This window comes from Cololabis saira, chromosome 24 (genome assembly GCF_033807715.1).
Source record: "Cololabis saira isolate AMF1-May2022 chromosome 24, fColSai1.1, whole genome shotgun sequence".
Lineage (NCBI taxonomy): Eukaryota > Metazoa > Chordata > Actinopteri > Beloniformes > Belonidae > Cololabis > Cololabis saira.
The window spans coordinates 807,220-827,610 of NC_084610.1; the positions used below are offsets into that span (position 1 = coordinate 807,220).

Here is a 20,391-nt window from a genome sequence, read left to right on the forward strand (position 1 = left end):
CCTTTTAAAACTAAATAGTGAAAGATTTTCGTGTTCGTTTGTCTGGAGAACCAAGAAAGACTAGTGGAATAAAGTTACAGGTTAATACAACTTTTAATCATGTCAAGCACAAGGTTTTTCCGGCCGGAGGAGACTTCTCTCAGACCACGTATGGTACAAGAGAAAATCACGCGGTAGTCATCGATCCCATCTGTTTTATACTGAAAAAGAGGGTGTTCTTTGCAAATGATTTTCATTGGTTGAGCCTAAGAGACGTGAAAGAACCCCCAAACTTTGTCACTTCCAGCTCTACATTTCCTTTACTGTCTGTCTCCCATCTGAGGTGTCAAACCAGACCGCAGATCAGACCCCCCAATGCTAAACATCTGTTTCTCCCCATTGCATGTGTATTGCAAATTAATTTCATTAGGAGAGCAAGATGAAGGAGGAATCACCCTAAGGTGTCACCTTTTCCCCGTCTCCTCTCCTAAGATGTGTATTTGTAATTAACTTCTAATCTAATTTAAACCTTTTGCTCTTAATCAGAATGAGATTACTTTGAAGAGAGAGCTTAGACAGTTTTGAGCTTCAATAATTTCATTAAATCCTAACAATAGTTTAATTAGAAACGTAAATTGTTCTGTGTTACATGTGAGATACATTTCAGTTTAATTCAATTCAATTTTATTTATATAGCGTCTAATACAACAGATGTTGTCTCTAGACGCTTTCCAGAGATCCAGAACATAAACATAAACATAAACATAAACCCCCGAGCAGTTATTACATAAACAATGGCAGGTAAAAACTCCCCTAGTGGGAGAAAAGCCTTAAGCCAAACAGTGGCAAGAAAAACTCCCCTTTAGGAGGAAGAAACCTTGAGCAGGACCAGGCTCATAAGGGGGGACCCTCCTGCTGAAGGCCAGACTGGGGGAGTCAGGGACGTCAGCAGCACACAGCAGTCAGGTGGAACTCGTTAATTGAACTCGTTATGTAGTTTCTTCATCTGGGGCTTTTTAGTAAGAGATTTCAATGGTTTCATGTTGAAAGAAATACTTTTTTCCCCGTTTTGCCTTAAACATAGGCTGTCTGCTGTTGTCATGGATTTAAAATCTAACTACAGAGACCAAAACTATTAGTTGTACCAGGCTGTAAATACATTTATTTCTGAAATTGGACATTTTTTTAAAGGGGCGACATTTTTTTTAATATATACATACATACATACTGCTCAAAAAAATTAAAGGAACACTTTGAAAACATCAGATTTCAATGGTGAAAAAAAAAAGTTGGATATTTATACTGATATGGACAATTTAACGTCTCAGGAACAAAAGGATGCCACATCTTTTGATGGAAATAAAAGTTTTCAGCCTACAGAGGGCTCAGTATATAGACACCCCAAAAATCAAAGTGAAAAAATTATGTTGCAGGCTCGTCCATTTTGCCTAAATTCAATTTCTGCAACTCAAAATTCTTTTCAATATCTTGTGTGGCCCCCACATGCTTGTATGCATGCTTGACAACGTCGCGGCATGCTCCTCATGAGACGACGGGATGTCTTCCCAGATCTGTCTAAGGACATCAGTGAGCTCCTGTAAAGTCTGAGGAGCAGCCTGGCGGCGTCTGATGGACCGAAACATTATGTCCCAGAGGTTTCTATCGGGTTTAGATCAGGTGATTGTGAGGGCCGTTCAATTGTGTCAATTCCTTCATCCTCCAGATACTGTCTGCATACTCTAGCCACATGAGGCCGGGCGTTGTCGTGGATCAGGAGGAACCAGGACCTGCTGCACCAGCGTAGGGTCTGACCACGGGTGCAAGGATTTCACCCGTTGCACCCGGCCCTGTCCGGCTCTCCTGGAGTAACTGCCTGTCTCCTGGAATCTCCTCCATGCTCTGGAGATTGTACTGGGAGACGCATCAAATCTTCTTGAATCAGCACGCATGGATGTGCCATCCTGAAGGAGTTGGACAATCTGCGCAACTTCAGGAGGATTAAGAAATCGCCTCATGCTCCCAGTCGTGATAATGACTCTAGCTAAAGCCAACACTTGTGGAAAAACAGTTAAAAAAGATCAAGAGGGAGGAACTTGAAATGACCTCCACCTGCAAAACCAGTCCTGTTTTGGAGGCCGTCTCGTTGTTGATCCTCACCTGTTGTTAATTCCATCAACACCAATGCAGCTGAAACTGATTAACAACCCCCTCTGCCACGTACCTGACCAAAACCTGATCAGAAAAGCACAGTTGAATTCATGCCATACCCTGATAAAAAACTGTTCCTTTAATTTTTTTGAGCAGTGTATAAATATATATATATATATATATATATATATATATATATATATATATATATATATATATATATATATATATATATAACGAGGTATTATTCTCATTGAGAATAAAACTTCTTACACAACTAAATAAAACAGAATATAACCATCATACACAAACAAATAACTCCAAACAGTGAACTTAATTGTATGAATATACACACACACACATATATATATATATATATATATATATATATATATATATATATATATATATATATTCCTTTATCTAACCAGGTATAATCCTCATTGAGAATAAAACCACTTTTACATAACTAAATAAAACAGAATATAACACACAAACAACAAACAACAAACATATATATATATATATATATATATATATATATATATATATATATATATATATATATGTATATATATATATATGTATATATATATATATATGTGTGTATATTATTTTTTTTAATATACAACTTTCTTGTAGTGGTTTGCAGGTCTTAAATGTAGTTATAATAGGAAATGAGCAGAAGTTGACAAGGAAAAACCTGAAATGGCTTGGTTTTATATCAAGCACCAACAATTCATAGAACACTTGCAGTTCCTCTACTGACCACCAGGGGCTGGCTCCAAAAGTGGCTCAATCGCCCCTTTAAAAAATGTATCTTTACTTTTTTATTTTTTTTCCTTACTTAATTTAATATTCGCTTAGAAAAAATACACAGTACTAAAAGCTGTTGTCATTTCTGATTCTTTTATTTTATATTTAAACTTTTTTTTTTCTAACGGAAACCCCCCGCCTCGCTGCGCGCATGCGCGGGGGGCGGGGCCTGCGCGGTGTGACGTCAGGTCTTTTTGTTTGGGATCACGCCGTCGACGCTCGCTTCAGTTCCTCTGGTCAACTACCGTTTTTTATCTGCATTAATTTCGGTGAGTACCTCTGCTTCCACCTCGCTCGTGTCGCCTATCACATTTGCTCCTTCTTATACACACTAATATGTGCTTATTGTAAGTAATTTGGGTGTTTTTGAGTGCTGGAGGGCGAATCTCTCGGGTTGGGCTCATGGCGCATGGCGAGGCCGGAGCTAGCTCCGGCTAATCCACATTTAGCCGCTTGCAGGCGGACAAGATCCCGGATTAAAGCCCCGCCGGTGGCGCTTTGCGAGGGGAACGAGTCCCAAACGTTTGCTTGTGGGGGCTCACACCTGTTCTGGTTAATAGTGGTGGATCCAGCCACGTGAAGCGCCGCTGCGCTTTGTTCTGCTGGTGCAGCTCACCTGAGTTTACCTGAGGTCAGGCCGAGCAGAAACCTCACATTCACTTTATTAATCCCTCTGGGATGTTCCCCCGGGGAATGGCATCTCCATCTCACTCACAGCACTGCTTTAAACAAATCAAACACCCCAGAAACCAAAACACCTTTTAATAAAGATTAAAAATAGAGAGGAAAAATAGAAATAAAAGGTAAAAATAAAAAGTGCAGTGCCATAAAAAGCTCTCATCTACTTTTTAATTAAACCTTAAACTAGGTATTATTACTTCCTGGGTCACACCAGCCTCGAGTTAAAGGGCGGATTGTAAATACAGCTGCAACAAACGACTAATCTGATAGTCGATACATTTATCGATTTTTTTTTTCAAACGATTAGGGTCTTTTTTATGCTTTTTTGTTGACATTGTCGATAAATCCTTGCAACCCTATTTGTAAAATAGCCGCAAGACCATTTGAAATGTAATCACTTGTTTTTTAACAAACTTGTTTTTAGGGCTGCAACAAACGACTAATCTCATTGTCGATAAATGTATCGATTTTTGAAACGATTAGGCAACTAATCTGGTCTTTTATATGCTTTCTTTTGTTTGACATTGTTGATTAAACCTTGCACCGCTATTTGTAAACCAGCTGCAAGACAATTTTAAATGTAATCACCTGTTTTTTACAGCTGAAACAAATGACCAATCTGATAGTTGATAATTGAAAGTTCAATCGATTTTTGAAACAATTAGGCGACTAATCGGTCTTTTTCTAATGCTAATTTGTTGACAATCGTTGCACCCCTAATTGTAAAGCAACTGCAGGATCATTTTAAATGTAATTACTTGTTTTTTAACAAATTCGTTTTTTTACGGCTGCAATAAACGACTATTTTGATAGTCGATAAATGTATCGATTTTTTTTTTTTATACATTTTTTTTATTTTATTTCTATTTTTTGAAACGATTAAGCCTGAATTATGGTTCTGCGTCAAATCGACGCCATCACCGCGACGCCGTCGTGAACCTTTGGACTTCGCGATCTTTTCCTGAATGGTTTATCCGACTTTTCCGGTCACAGTGAATCAAAGAGATAAGGAAAACTATTGTGCAAAAAACCTAAACAGAAAAAAAATCACACAAATACACGAAGAAAAGAGCGCTGAAAGATCACGACTGCTTCAAACCGGAAAATGTGTTGCTTCCAAGCGAACCAATCACAGCTCTCGTCTGCGTTTGGTCTGCGTCGCCTCGGCGCGTAGTTACAAATTTTTGGGAGATGCACGACGGCGTCGGTGACAGCGTGCGGTACGCGTCGACACGTACCCTACGGTGTAGGCACGGCGTCGAGAACCATAACTCAGCCTTAAGGCAACTAATCAGGTCTTTTTTTATGCTTTTTTTGTTTGACATTGTCGATTAATCTTGTGGAAACCACCTGCAAGACCATTTTAAATGTAATCACTTGGGGTTTTTTTTTAATTGACTGGAATAATGCATTATTAATCACAAAAAAGGCAAATTTAATAAAGTTTAGTAAACTGCTTTAGGCGACTAATCTGGTTACGAATCTCATAATTATTAAATGGCTCTTATTTAGCTCTTTAATTTTACATGGGATTGTTTAAATGATGTGGTAATTTAATTAACTATTTGTACTCTTCCCGTCCCCTATCCTCACACCCAGGACACAGTCTGGTTGAACTCCTCCCTTCTGGACGGAGCTACAGAGCTCTGTACACCAAAACCTCCAGACTCAGACAGTTTCTTCTAGGGCTGGGTATCGATTCAAATGTCAAGAATCGATTATCACCATCTGATCCGATATTGATGTGGGTTAGTGTTATTAAAAATGTTTTTTGAGCTGTTGCTGTAAAACAACTAGTGAAATAATAATTCCACAATAATTATTGTGAAATAACTAATAAATAAATAACTCATATAGGCCTTTCAATATCCATTTAACGTGCAAAAAAGGAACGAAATTACAACAGCTCATGCAGTAAACGAATCATTTTAGCTTGTCTAATATATTCTATCACCAGACACACAATTTGCCATGAAGCACCCGACATTTTTGAGGAATGTCATGACCAGGGCTCGGTATCGACTAAAATGTCAAGAATCAATTAGATTACGATTCTTAAGATTCAGGATCGATTATCAACATTTGATTCGATTCTGATATCGATTTGGGTTGGTTTTATTAAAAATGTTTTTTGATCTGTTGCCTGAATTATGACTGTAGTTATGCAACATATTAATACCAGTATTATATTGAGATTAAACAGCAACTATTGGCAGCTAATGATGCTGTAAGGACCAATCAGCTCCCAGAATGCTGATAGAACTGCTTTCAGAAACATCATGTGGGTCAGAAATATCAAACAGATCCAGGGCAGCAAACAGACGCATGAAATCCATTTTATTTTTTCCCGCATTCCGTTTTTATTTTTTCCATTTTGGGTCTTTTTCAGTTTTAAATTTTTGAGAATTTGGTTTTAGCATTTTATGCAAATGTAAGCCCAAGACAGTATATAAAGTAATGAAATATAGACAATTTATGCAATTATAACTGAAAACTTTAATGTTTTCATACCTTTAAACATATTTAAAGGCAAAAACATAGCACCAGTTATTCTCGTGTCCAACAAAACATTCCTTTTTTGGGCATAAACAAAAAAAATACCAGAAGTTGTAATGGTGAGAAGGGCAACTTATCAGGTCTTTTTTTATGCTTTTTTTTGTTGACATTGTCAATTAATCCTTGCAACCCTATTTGTAAAGCAGCTGCAAGAACATTTTAAATGTAATCACTTGTTATTTACAGCTGCAACAAATGACTAATCTGATAGTCTATACATTTAGCGATTTTTGAAACGATTAGACTACCAATCGGAATCAGGTTTTTTTTTTTATGCTCTCTTTTTTGTTGCAGTTTTTTAAAATTGACTGGATTAATGCTTCATTAATCACAAAAAGGGCTAATTTAATTGTTGCAGCGTAAACTGCTTTAGGTGACTATCAGAGAGAGCATCATGATGGAGATCAGTTATCAGTGGATGCTGTACTGTGTTGTTCCCGTAACCTAGCAACAGTTGACCTAATGATGTCACATTTAGCTTCTGCACAACACTGTTGACGCAAGTCACAGCTAGCTGCTCAACATCAGGGTCTGTGAGGTGTTTCTTCATGGGGGCATGTCAAGATCAGCAAGAACCCAAGCCTGCCTCGCTTACTTCTGCTGCATCATTAGCCAGTTGTCTGTTTACAAAATCTGTAAAACCTGCTGGAGTCCCAGACATGCTCCTGCTTGGTGGAAAACGCAACACTGCGTTCCTGGTTTTCACACCGTATCACACCTCTGGCATTAGTTGAGCATGAGTGTGCAAAAGTGTTGCAAATTACTCTGGCCTGAATTACAAATAAAATAATTTAATTACAATCATCCAAACCAGCTCAAATGGCAAAAAAAATCAGCACAGAAAGAGCCATTTTAGCAGCTCATCACTTGGGCAGTACCAGTTTAAAACTTGTAATTTAATGGCTTATTAATCAGAGCATGATTGCCTTTTATGGATATGTTTATTATTATTGTTTAGGTGTGGAGAAACTTGACAGATTATTTGACAGATGCATCTTCAAATAAACAATAGTGGGTGGTCTCCATTCTGCAAAAACATGTTTGTTTCCCCTTCTGTCTTCAATTTGCCTTTCCTCTAGATAAGTCATAAGGCATTGTTTCAAAGCCACAGCTTAAAAACAGAAGAGCAGTAGAAAATGTTTGTATTTGAGTTGATATCATCCAGATGTCATGATGGTGCAGGTAATGAAATCAAGAATTACTGGATTTGTGGGTCATGTTTCTAAAACAGTATAAAATTGTATTGAACATACAAAATCATCTTTGTATGTTCTCGTGGGCCAGATAAAATGAGTTGACAGGCCTTGTTTGGCCTGTGGGTCTAAAGTTTTGATGTGCGTGGTATATCGTGTATTTAAAAGTGCAGGGCAGGTGGTGGAAGGTGGCAATCTGACCCGCGGCAGATGCCACAGATAACCTCAGTTTTGTTTGAGCACAGGTTGGTTTAGAAAGATGTTTAAAAACCAGGCATTATGCTGCTTTATTACAAAGGTTCATGGGTCAATGTATTTTTTTATTTTTTTTTTGAAACGCACATTGGAAAGGGTCGGTGGAAATAATGGGTTGAGAACAAAATGGTTGTACACTATCTTGGTGACTGGACTGAGCTTCGATCCAATCACCTGTTTCTGTGATGCACAACCAACATTTCACGGAAGCCTTTCAGTGAGGAATGCCGGGGGAGTCTCAGGGCCGTTCCACACCAACCTGATGGTCAACCCTCGGCAGAAAAGCAGTCGGGCTGAAAGTCGACTCCGTCTGCCCGAGTCGGTCAAAAAAAATATTCCCGAACACACACCAACCCGACGCCGACTGGAGCGTACGTTCTGTGCATGCGTGAGGCGTAATACGTCCCCAAAAACAGGCGGCGCAGATCTGTGATGTCCCCCAGAAAGAAAAAGGAAGAAAAACAAGCGTAAATGACGGATCCCTCTGGTCTAGAGTCCTGAACAGAGCCTGCTGTCATCGGTCACAGTGGTTACTTCTCACAGAAGTCAAGAAGGGTTGAAAATACAATGCTAATGAAAATATGATGGCGTTCACAACACAATCCAAACTGGTGCCATGATAGTGTAGCGTCCGGGCTATTGCCGTTTATCTAGAATGTTTACCATCGCAGCTACCGGATAATTCTGATTAGTTGGTCAAGGGCTGGCACTCTACGTGTCAAATCAGCCAAAAAGAACACAGACGGACAACTGCCCGGGACACACCAACTCGACATCGCCCGACAGCATCCGACGGCCGCTTGTCGTGTTGGTGTGTCCTGGCCTTTTAATAGTTGACTAGTCGTTTAACATAATAATCGTTAGGTGTAGCCACGGGCTCTTCTGATGCTACAAATCTTGGTCACATGCTTGAACTTAGGTGTTGGAAAGGAGTCCAATTTGAAATAGTCTGGTGCATTTTCTTCTAAAAAGATAAAACTTCGGTCACAACTGATGGCAATTTTTGCCCTAAAAAAGCACCCCAAAAATGAATCCTTTTGTAGACTCCGTTTCAGTTCATAAACACAGCTGTGGCAGTCTAATGTGGATGGACAAAACCATGAGGGGACAATGGCGCAGTTTGACATAGTTTCTTCATGGTTGGGTTTTCTGGGTCATAATGTGCCCTTCACTGATTTGCCAAGTTTGTATCTCATGACCATTAGCAAAAGGGCTGCCTTAATGACCGTGTAAAAGACGAAGTGTGGCTTTCATGCACCTGAAGTCTGTTTTTAATAAAACTGCAAGACAAAAAAAAATCTAAAAGGCAACCTGCAGCAAAGGTTTGTTTCTGTGGGAGTTTTCAGCCTGGTGTTGCTTGTGTGTCCACGCACAGGAAGCATGCTGGGTCATGTGACGCATTTATCATGTAGAATGGACTCTGACATCTTGCAGATAGTTCTGTTATGGACTCGTGTAAATGTAGTACCAGTCACTACTTCCGTTCACTGATAATTCAGGTGTGTACATTTTCAACTTCACTGAATGATCATGAATGAATGTACGACTGTCCAACGCCGGTACAAGCAGGCTTTATGCTCCTCTGTGACTGTCACCTTTGTAGTTTGGTGGGGTCTGGATTAGATTTTTCTGTACTTCAGAGAGGAGGTTTACACTCCCCCAAACATGCAAGCTGACATGACCGTGTAGATTTTAACACCGGCTTCACGAGAAAACCCAGCTGTTAAGTACAGTTGTGAACTCATCCAGTCATCTGCACCTCTATCATAAGCTGTACTCAGATTCTCGTGTAACACGATGTCAAAAGGAACTTTGTGTTCAGTTTTGTGTTGAGGTGTAAACATTAACAACTTGTTTTACTTTTCAGGGTGTCTTTTATGAATAATCAAAAGCAGCAGAAGCCTACGCTTACCGGCCAGCGTTTCAAAACGAGGAAAAGAGGTGCGTCCAGCGCCGCTGCTTTGCATGTGTTCTGCATTGAGTTTGTTTTTGCCCAGAGTCCTTTCATTTTTCTTTTTCTTCTGAAGCCAACACATGTGTCTGCTTTCCACAGATGAAAAGGAGAGGTTTGACCCTACTCAGTTTCAGGAAAGTATTGTACAAGGCTTGAATCAAACTGGCACTGATTTGGAAGCGGTTGCGAAGTTTCTTGATGCCTCTGGCGCCAAGCTTGACTACCGCCGGTATGCAGAGACACTCTTTGACATCCTGGTGGCTGGCGGGATGCTGGGTGAGTTACGGTGGACGAGTGGATGAGTTAAGGCATGTTCTGAAACCATTGGAGTTTTTTCTTAAATGGTTATTTTCCTGTCTTCCAGCCCCAGGAGGGACTCTGTCTGATGACATGACCCGCACTGAGTACTGCCTTTTCACGGCACAAGAGGACCTGGAGACAATGCAAGCATATGCTCAGGTAAACGCCGCTCTCCGCTGGTTATTTGTTGAGGCAGGTGGTGGAACAGCCCTGTAACATGATATTTAATGTATTTGTCTCAAACAGGTTTTTAACAAACTGATCAGACGTTACAAGTACCTGGAGAAGGGTTTCGAAGAGGAGATCAAGAAGGTGAGTGTTCCTGTACCATCGTTCATTTGCGCGGCAGGGCTGGAGCCGCGGCTGGGGGAGCAGTCGCCCTCCCCTCCCCGCCGCTGGCGTTCGTCCATCGTCGGGCAGGGTTTTTCGCGGGACCGCGCAGAAGGCGCACCGGGGGGGGTCGGTTACGGCGGCGGCGACTCTGGATGCGCGCTGGACCCTTCCCGTGGATCTCCCCAGCTGCGGCGCCCGCCGGGGATCCGTTAACGCGGGCCCCCTGGCGGGTCGCCTCGGCTGGCCCTAGCAGCTGACTTAGAACTGGTGCGGACCAGGGGAATCCCACTGTTTAATTAAAACAAAGTATCGCGAAGGCCCACGGGGGGTGTTGATGTGATTACGAAAAACCTTCCTCTCAACAACAACATCATCATCTCTTTGTCTACACCAGGGGTGTCCAAAGTCGGTCCTCGAGGGCCGGTGTCTGCATGTTTTAGATGTTTTTTTTTTAATCAAACCGTGATACAAAGAGCTTAGTCATCAACAGAACTATCCAGACTTTGATGAGAAAGTGGTGATGACCGTTAATTAGAATCAGGTGTGTTGATGCAGGGAAACAACTAAAACATGCAGGACACCGGCCCTCGGGAACCGACTTTGGACACCCCTGGTCTGCACTAACACCATCATTGATGGTCCATGGAACAGTCCAGGATGTTTTCATCACCTTGGCCAACGCCTTGCCAAGTGCAGTGACATCAGAGCAGCTGGTCAACTGGATGAAGAAGTGCAGCAGTTGACTCAGATCTAGAACAGGCCCAAGGCTTTAATGAGAGGCCTGGATGAATTGATGTGGACTGGTGCAGTGGGATCTGTGCCATGAAGACACCAGCAGGAGAGATGAGATTCCCCATCTTATCCAAATTGGTGAAGGCTCTTCTCTTATTGTTCACTGGCCCTCTTGTCGAAGGATCATTTAATATTATGGATGACATAATTGAAAATGATAGTCAGGCTGAACGTTGAGACGTTTGAAGGCTTAGCCATTATCACGTCACACGTGAAAGCGACAGGGAAAACAGCCTCGGATATTGACATCAGCGCTGCAATGAGGAGCAAGTGCCTCTCTTCTTATGAGATGTCTAAATCACATTTGAAGCAGAAGAAGGAGCAAATTGATAAACAAAAGGAGAGGAAACTGAGAGAAGCTGTAAAAGTCCTCTCAGCCATTAGGGTTAGAAAGGTAACAAAAGCTTCCACATGTTCTGCTCCTAAAGCCTCCTCCTACTGGAGTCAGAGCCACTACCAAAGAAAACCCTGAAACATCAGGGCATCAGGTGGAGCCATGCTTCAGGCAGATGGTTTCACTGCCAAAAAGCAGAAGAAATAATTCAAGCACATAGACATTTGCACAATTTATAGTTCTTTAATGCTAGCACAATTGCACTGAAAAGATTTGTAGACGGTTAATTATTTGTATGACTACATTACAAACTGAGTCAAGCCCTGCAAAAGGTATCCCTTTTATTGAATAGATCAAAACATATACATTAAAAGCAAACTGACAATAATAAAACTGCTCAAAATCACCTTCCTCCTATAAAATGCTATTGGTCTGGAGTATTTAAATAGTGTTGGTTAAAGTCTTCTTACACCTTAAATGCTGTATTAGAAAACAGAAGGGCTAATACAGCACTAACTTTTTTACTTGAAACCTTCGGGAAGCGACCGCACGGCAGAAAAGGGGCCTTAAGGGTTCTTAAAGTGGTTCAGCACAGAGATGGAGGGGGAATATGAACTGGCCTGAAAAGAAGAAATTTTCAGTCAAAAATATTTTTTTGCTTTAATCCCTGCAGACGTGTCTGAGATGGAAGTTTAGTTTCAGCTAATTGGTTTGATGACAGAAGTAAAGCCCGAATTATGGTTCCGCGCCCGAATTATGGTTCCGCGTCAAACCAACGCAGAGCACACGCCGTCACCGTGACGCCGTCGTGAACCTTCGGACTTCTCCGTCACTCCATTTCTCCGCGGTGCAGTTCCCCTCGTGACCGCTAGGTTGCGATCTTTTCCTGAATGGTTTATCCGACTTTTCCGGTCACAGTGAATCAAAGAGATAAGGACAACTATTGTGCAAAAAAACCAAAACAAGAAAAAAAATCCCACATACACGAAGAAAAGAGCGCTGAAAGTTCACGATTGCTTCAAACCGGAAACCGGAAATGCGTTGCTACCAAGCGGACCAATCACAGCCCTCTCGTCTGCATTTGGTCTGCGTCGCCTCGACACGTAGTTACAATTTTTTGGGAGGTGCAGGTCAGTGACGGCGTGTGGTCTGCGTCGACGCGTACCCTACGGCGTAGGCACGGCGTCGTTTTAACGCAGAACCATAACTCAGCCTTACCAGTTTGACAAGTGTTTATACACTAAACTAGTGATTTATAACGTTGGTGTGGCACGAGTAGCTTCAGGTTGGCAGCTTTGACACAAATCTGTGTCGTGTGAACATATTCTGGACTTCCCAACCTGGATTTGTGCACTAAACAAACCATAACCTGTTTTCTTTTTGTAGCTGCTGCTGTTTCTTAAAGGGTTCACTGAGTCTGAGCGCAACAAACTTGCCATGCTGGCCGGCATCCTGCTGGCCAACGGCAGCATATCAGCCTCCATCCTGAACAGCCTCTTCAACGAGAACCTCGTCAAGGAGGGTGAGAGCCTCTCTTTAGACCAACGTGGAGACTTGGTATTCACCCCAACACTAACCGGTCCCGTCCTCTTCTCCCAGGAGTCTCTGCAGCCTTCGCTGTCAAGCTGTTCAAGTCGTGGATCAACGAGAAGGATATCAACTCTGTTGCCGGCAGTCTCCGTAAAGTGGGCATGGACAACAGGCTGATGGTGAGGCTCGCTGGTGGAAGTCGTGATCCGGCTCAAGAACGGAGCATTTAGTTTAGAGCTGGGGATCGATTCAAATGTCAAGAATCGATTCCGATTCTTAAGATTCAGAATCGATTATCACCATTTGATTCGATCCGATTCGATATTGATTTGGGTTAGTGTTGCCTGGATTATGACTGTAAAATAACTATTGAAATAATAATTTCACAATAATTATTGTGAAATAGATAACTCAAATAGGCATTTCAATATCCATTTAAAGTGCAAAAAAAGAAAGAAATTGCAACAGCTCAAGCAGTAAACAAATTATTTTGGCTTGTCTGATTTATTCTGCCACCAAACACACAGCTTGCCATGAAGCACCCGGCATTTTTCAGGTATTTAATGACAAACCGTGTCCGATAACAGAGAAACCAAACAAGCTATAGTAAATATAGATAATATGAACTTCATTGAACTAATATAACATTTAGAAATTTAAGCTGAAATGTCCAGCATTTTCTCTAAAGAAAAGTTCATTTAGTTCAGGAGTTTTCAAAACTACTGGGACTACTGGGCTTAAAGTTCACCAGGCAAAAATGTAATGATGGGGGGGAAAAAAAAAAGGAATTAATATGAGAATCAATTTAGAATCAGAAAATCGATTTTTTTCAACACAGGCCTAATTTAGTTAGTTTTGAATGTCTTCTTCCTACAGGAACTCTTCCCTGCCAACAAACGGAGCTGTGAGCATTTTTCTAAGTACTTCACTGACGCCGGGCTGAAGGAGCTGTCCGACTTCGCCCGCAACCAGCAATCCATCGGCGCCCGCAAGGAGCTGCAGAAGGAGCTGCAGGAGATGATGAACCGCGGTGACCCTCAGAAGGAGGTGAGGGTTCATCTGAGACGCTCGGGTTGTCACCGTGTTCCCTCTTCACAGGAGCATTAACCCCCACCCCGTCTGCCCCTCAGATCATCGCCTTCACCAAGGAGGAGATGAAGAAGGCCAACCTCTCTGAGCAGGCCATGATCAGCATCATCTGGACCAGTGTGATGAGCTGCGTGGAGTGGAACAAGAAGGAAGAGCTGGTGACCGAACAAGCCATCAAACACTTGAAGGTACGCAGAGCTGTTGACTGTGGCACTTAAATACTGGTTTAACTCACTGTTGAGTCATTTTTCTCTGAATAAAAAGTCCTTCACCTGCAGGGAAACTACATTTAGACAAGATTCAGAGTATTGGAGGGGGAAATGGGATTCTCTTCATGCGTTGTAATTCTTAAAATGTATACAAACTTGTTTTTTTGCATTCTAGTTTACACTTTTAACTCTAAAGAACAGATTCATAAATAAAAGATACCACAATCTTGTTCACTTTGGCAGATAAATGCCTCACTGGCATCTCTTATTACACTTCCTGATTCTGAACACGAGACGGACAGGAGGCTCCGAGCTGATAAATCTGAGCACTGTATTGTTCATTTAAACCCAACTCTTGAAGACTTGATGTCACCGTCTCAGATCCAACTCCGTATCCGAGTTGATGAGGCGTATTGGTCCGTCGTGACCTTTTGCAGTCGTTTGCTCACAGGTCATATGGTTGGACTTCATGCTGGCAACTGAGCTGCACTGCAGCATCCTGATGAACAAGAGCACTACCCTGCATCACTTGTTCTTTGACAAGCATTTGTAGCGGTATGGTTTATTTTTGGCGCTCTCGTCATGCTTTAAGCCCTCACACTTAAAGTGGGTCAAATCTGAGTGAAAATGTGGTTCTAAGCGGCGTCTGTTCCAGGGGATTTGCAGGGAACGAGTCTCATGATTGAGCCGCTCGAACTTGAAGACTAAACATTTTGCAGTGTGGATCTTGTGGTATCACAACACACTCACCGTAACTCCAACGTGATTATTTTGTGAATCAAAGGCCAACGACACTATTACATGTCACTTATTACATGTGAAAAAACCTCCATGAGTGGAGACTAAGACTTTTAAACCTGGAGAGACTCTCTCTATTGACCCCAGATGGACTCTTCAGGATTTTCTCCTGAGATTAGTCTGCAGCAGGGCTGGGTGTCGATTCAAATGTCAAGAATCGATTCCGATTCTTAATATTCAGAATCGATTATCATGATTCGATATTGATTTGGGTTAGTGTTATTTAAAATGGTTTTTTAGCTGTTGCCTGAATTATATGACTGTAAAATAACTAGTGAAATAATAATTTCACAATAATTATTGTGAAATAACTAAGAAATAAATAACTCAAACAGGCCTTTCAATATCCATTTAAAGTGCAAAAAAGAAAGAAATTGCAACAGTTCATGCAGTAAACAAATCATTTTAGCTTATCTAATGTATTCTGTCACCACGCACACGTTGCCATGAAGCACCTGGTATTTTTCAGAAGTGTCATGACAAACTGTGTGTCCGACTACTGGGATTAAAGTTCACCTGGCGAAAATGATTAGGAAAAAAAATCGATCTTCAGAAGAGAATCGATTTACAATGATTTTAGAATGAGAATCGATTTATAATCGGGAAATCAATTTTTTTCGACACAGGCCTAGTCTGCAGCATAAACATTTAGACTTTAGTTAAAATGTCTCCATGTTCTCTGCAGCAATACAGCCCTCTGCTGAAAGCCTTCACCTCCCAGGGTCTGTCTGAGCTCAGCCTGCTGCTGAAGATCCAGGAGTACTGCTACGACAACATCCACTTCATGAAGGCCTTCCAGAAGATCGTGGTGCTCCTCTACAAAGGTCGGTGTCGGCCTCGGCGGCCACGTCGTCCTCACATCTTTGTGTCCACAGTCACTGACAGTGTGTCTCATCTTGTTTTAGGTTTATGACTCCTTTTTAATGCTGACAAGTCTGAGGTCATTTTTCAACATTTCCTCAATCTTAAACTCTTGTACCTCTAATGCTTGGTGTCAGTTTTAACTAAACCCTTAAGCTTCAGCTTGTGTTTGGAGTTTTCCCAACAGTCATTGATTTATTGGGTGGTAAACTGTTAAGAATTCAAAAAACCTTCCCACCAAGCATCAGTTTGGCCGTTTTCTTGATTTGATCATCTTTTAAAGGCAAATCCAAGGTATTTAGTATGTTGAACGTCCTGTATGAGTTCTGCTGGTGACGCTGTTGTTTTCTTCTTTGTGACAGCGGATGTATTGAGCGAAGAGGCCATACTGAAGTGGTACACCGAGGCCCACGTCGCCAAGGGGAAGAGCGTTTTCCTCGAGCAAATGAAAAAGTTTGTCGAGTGGCTCAAGAACGCCGAGGAAGGTACGACATCATCAACTTTGTCCTCAAGCAGTTAACGTTTTATTGAATCAGAGATTCATGTATCCTGACTTGTTTCATATGGTTTCCACACATCTGGGCAAGAAGTACGTTTTTAAAGTTTGGCTTAAAAGTAGGGCTGGGGATCGATTCAAATGTCAAGAATCGATTCTGAATCGATCCGATATTGATTTGGGTTAGTGTTATTAAAATTGTTTTTTGAGCTGTTGCATGAATTACATGACTGTAGTTCTGCAACATATTAATACTAGTATTATATTGAGATTAAACGGCAAGTATTAGCAGCTAATGATGCTGTAAGGACCAATCAGCTCCCAGAATGCTGATAGAACTGCTTTAGGAAACATCATGTGGGTCAGAATTACCAAACAGATCCAGGGAGGAAACAGACGGATGAAATCGGTTTTATTTTTTCCCACATTCCGTTTTTATTAGTTCTATTTTCTGTCTATTTTGGTTTTTAATTTTTGAGCGTTTGGTTTTTAGCATTTTTTGCAAATGTAACCCCAAGACAGAATATAAAGTAATGAAATATAGACAATTTATGCAATTATAACTGAACACTTTAATGTTTTCATACCTTTTAAACATATTTAAAGGCAAAAACATGGCACCAGTTATTCTCGTGTCCAACAAAACATTCCTTTTTTGGGCAGAAACAAAAAATAACCAAAAGTTGTAATGATGAAAAAAAAAATACATAAATAAATAAAAGAAAAAAAAATCGATCTTTTAGACATATGAATCGATTTTTAGGAATTAATATGAGAATTGATTTAGAATTGGGAAATCGATTTTTTTCAACACAGGCCTACTTAAAAGATCTATTGATTGAAGAGCTCAAATGAGACAAATACGTCTGTGGCAGGAGGGCGTTCCTGTTTCTTTCACTACTTTCACATCATCGGAATGTTTGTCAGAATCCTGATTTACTTGATTTTACAGTTACAGTTCCTCATTTAGCCAACATCTCTGTCCAAAGTGACTTAAGAGTGACGAACAACAAACTTCAGCAGTTGCAGACCCTGCCGTTAAATACTGAGTAAAGGAAATGACAATCAAAAGAGAAAGGTGTATTAAGACGGGGTAGATAGATGTCGGAGGTTAGAAGGGGTTTTCTTGGACGAGATGTCTTCATGAGCTTCAGAGTAGAAAGGGCTGTGTCCTGGTCTGATTACTGGTAGTTTGATCCACCGGTGTAGAACCAGAAACTCTGCAGAAGAAACCTTGAGGACAGAGTTGCAGTAACTTGCTGCAGACCCAGAAGTCAGCGTTGCAGGCAAGTTTTAGTGACTTGAACTTTATTCTGGAAACCAAGAGTAGCCGGCAGACTTGAATAGAGGTGCTGCTGTGTTCTGGACAAACTCCAGAGATTTAAGAGTTGTAATAACCAGGCTGAGGGAGAATCAGCGTGAACCAAGATTTGTGTGGCATTTATGCTGAATATGCAGATGCCACGTGGTAGGAGAAGAACTGATGGACCATGACACCATGTTTCTCTCAGCTGTGGCAGGACAGAGCCACTGGAGCTGATCTGGACACTGAAATGAGCTTGGAGAGGCTAGTGGGCCCCGGAGAGAGGCTAGTGGGCCCCGGAGAGAGGCTAGTGGGCCCCGGAGAGAGGCTAGTGGGCCCCGGAGAGAGGCTAGTGGGCCCCGGAGAGAGGCTAGTGGGCCCCGGAGAGAGGCTAGTGGGCCCCGGAGCTGGCAATTGTTGACAATGGAATTCATTGTCGACAATTTTGATTATCGATTTTTGTCGACAACGTCGACGAATCGTTGCAGCCCTAACCACATTCAGTCTTTGGAGCCCCCAAATCACTGCTCTAAAAGAATACTAAATGATACTAAACTACACCAATTACATTGAATTATTAAAAACCAATTAAATTAGTACACCTGTACTGCTAAACTGGAATGACTCAAATGAAACAAGTTTGAATAAATGTTGAATCTGTTCTTACATTTCAAACTGTATGGCTTAAACAGTGGGATAACAGCAAAAGTACCATTGTCCTTCAAGTTTTCTTAGCTTATAAAATCACAAAGTAGAAAAAAATACAACCTGATAAATAAAGAAACAGGACAAATAAAAGTTCACTGAAAATCAAATCCTATCAGTGATGACGTCTTCTAATATAAATAAAATGTGCAGATTAACCTGTGGTTGGAACATGCCACAAATTAGATACTATTGCAATTTTTTTCTGTAATACTCAAACGTTATATCAAAATGTAACAACCATTTCCTTCTGTTTTTGCAGACTCTGCACATAATAGATGATGTTTGCTCCTCGTCTCTCGTTTTAAATCCAAACCAGTTCCAGATAACGGAGCTGGAGCCTCGTTTAACAACGAGCTCCTCGCTCTCAGATCCTCCTTCTGCCATGTTTGTTACACAAAAACATCATCAACGGGAATTTATCTTTTTACCGCGAGATGACAAATTCTTACAGTGGGGAATTTTTTTGACGGTTTATCGTAAACTGTAAAATATTGCCCATTCCTAGTGTGTGTAGAGGTGTAGGACCCCAGCACAGAACCAAAGGGGCCTCCAGAAGAGTGGGTGAGGTGTGACAGGATTGAACCCACCGCTACGTGCCGTCTGAAATGACCATTTCTGATGCAGCAAGATGAAACATTTGACCACGTTGAAGGTCCAGTGGGATCAGAACTGTCCTCTTTGATCTTTAATAAGGATATCTGGGACTTTTAAATTGCTAATGGCTTAAAAATGACTTAATGGTTAAATGTAGTTATACAACGTTGCCTCTAAAGGTTTTGTATTACCGTATGGGTGAGCGGCTGCTGTGACTGACCCGTTCTCCTTCTCGTCCCTCCGCAGAGTCAGAATCGGATGAAGAGGAGGCGGACTGAATCCTCCATCGCCAGATGAGCTTCTTCCTTTTTTTTTTTCCTTCCCCTTTTCCTTTCTTTTTTCTTTTTTTTTTGTTTTGTTTTTGGAATAGCAGCAGGAGCAGTAGAATGTCGTTGCCCTTCTTTCTCTTCTACCTCCTGTTACTTATTTATCCCCAGAAACGCTCGTGCACACACACTAGAACCACTCAGACATCTAAACAGTATTTAAACAAAGCGCATAAGGGCTCAGTCCTTCACTCACAACTTGTCAAGTGTTCAAATGATAAATTAACCTTTTTTTTTTTTTTTTTTTTTGTATCGCCTACTGTAATTTGGAGACAAACATTCCACGTGATCTCGATGTGAATCCGAAGTTGGATTTGGTTGATAAAGTTTGCCTTCATGCCACACGACTATGAAGCCGAAAGAAATGTAATCAGTTTTGCCAAAGTTTCTCTCTCTCTTCCCCCTCACACTCCCCTTAAAGTTTTTGTTTTCCATTGCCCTGCTCATGTTCGGCTCTGTTCAGTCTTGCATTTGGCCTCCCTGATTTTCGGGTAAACATGTACTGCCTGTCGAGGTCGCTCTGTTCGGTCTGTTGGAAGACACGCCCCCTGTAAGATGCCTCGCCAGCTACCTGATTATTGGTTTCTACTTTCTTTAATCTGATATAAACCAATTTGACTTTTTTATGAAATAAAGATTATTGAAATGATTATTGCTGTGACTTTTGCCATTTATTTACTAATGTCCAGTTAGATATTTAATTTAAACTCCTTTCCTGCTACGGTGTGTGTGAACGGCATGGCTGCACCTCCAGGGGACTTGTCCGTTGCAGTGAACAATGAAGGAGTCCATACAGTAAAAACCAAACTAACATGGACTTGGAATTGCGATTGAGCCTTTATTTGCATCTTAAATGACGCAAAGGTGTAAAGACTCATGAAACCTATCACGGTGCTGACGGCCTGGCTTTTGTTTGTGCTTTCCACGTCATCAAAACTTGATCTGCTCACATTTATACCTTTTTTTTTTTTTTTTAAATGTGATTGCTGTAGTACATGACTCAAACTTTGTGTGGAGTTTTGCTAAGTTTTTCACAAGTATGTGAATTTTAAAAGTAGTTATTAGTCGTGGGATTCACATGACGGCAGTTGTGGATGGAAGAGCACAGATCAGTGAAACCTTCGGCCTCGAATCCT

The 20,391-nt window shown here is 41.2% G+C and overlaps 1 protein-coding gene across 1 annotated transcript; it reads left to right on the forward strand.

Moving 5' to 3' along the window:
• Positions 1–3,116: 3,116 nt before the first annotated feature.
• bzw1a (basic leucine zipper and W2 domains 1a) lies at positions 3,117–19,905 on the forward strand. Its single transcript, XM_061715579.1, has 12 exons — positions 3,117–3,212; positions 9,496–9,569; positions 9,682–9,858; positions 9,947–10,041; positions 10,129–10,194; positions 12,728–12,863; positions 12,941–13,050; positions 13,748–13,918; positions 14,002–14,148; positions 15,653–15,791; positions 16,191–16,313; positions 19,176–19,905. The coding sequence occupies exons 2-12, from the start codon at positions 9,506–9,508 to the stop codon at positions 19,205–19,207; spliced, it is 1,260 nt and encodes a 419-aa protein (XP_061571563.1). The 5' UTR covers positions 3,117–3,212; positions 9,496–9,505; the 3' UTR covers positions 19,208–19,905.
• The last annotated feature ends 486 nt before the right edge of the window (positions 19,906–20,391 follow it).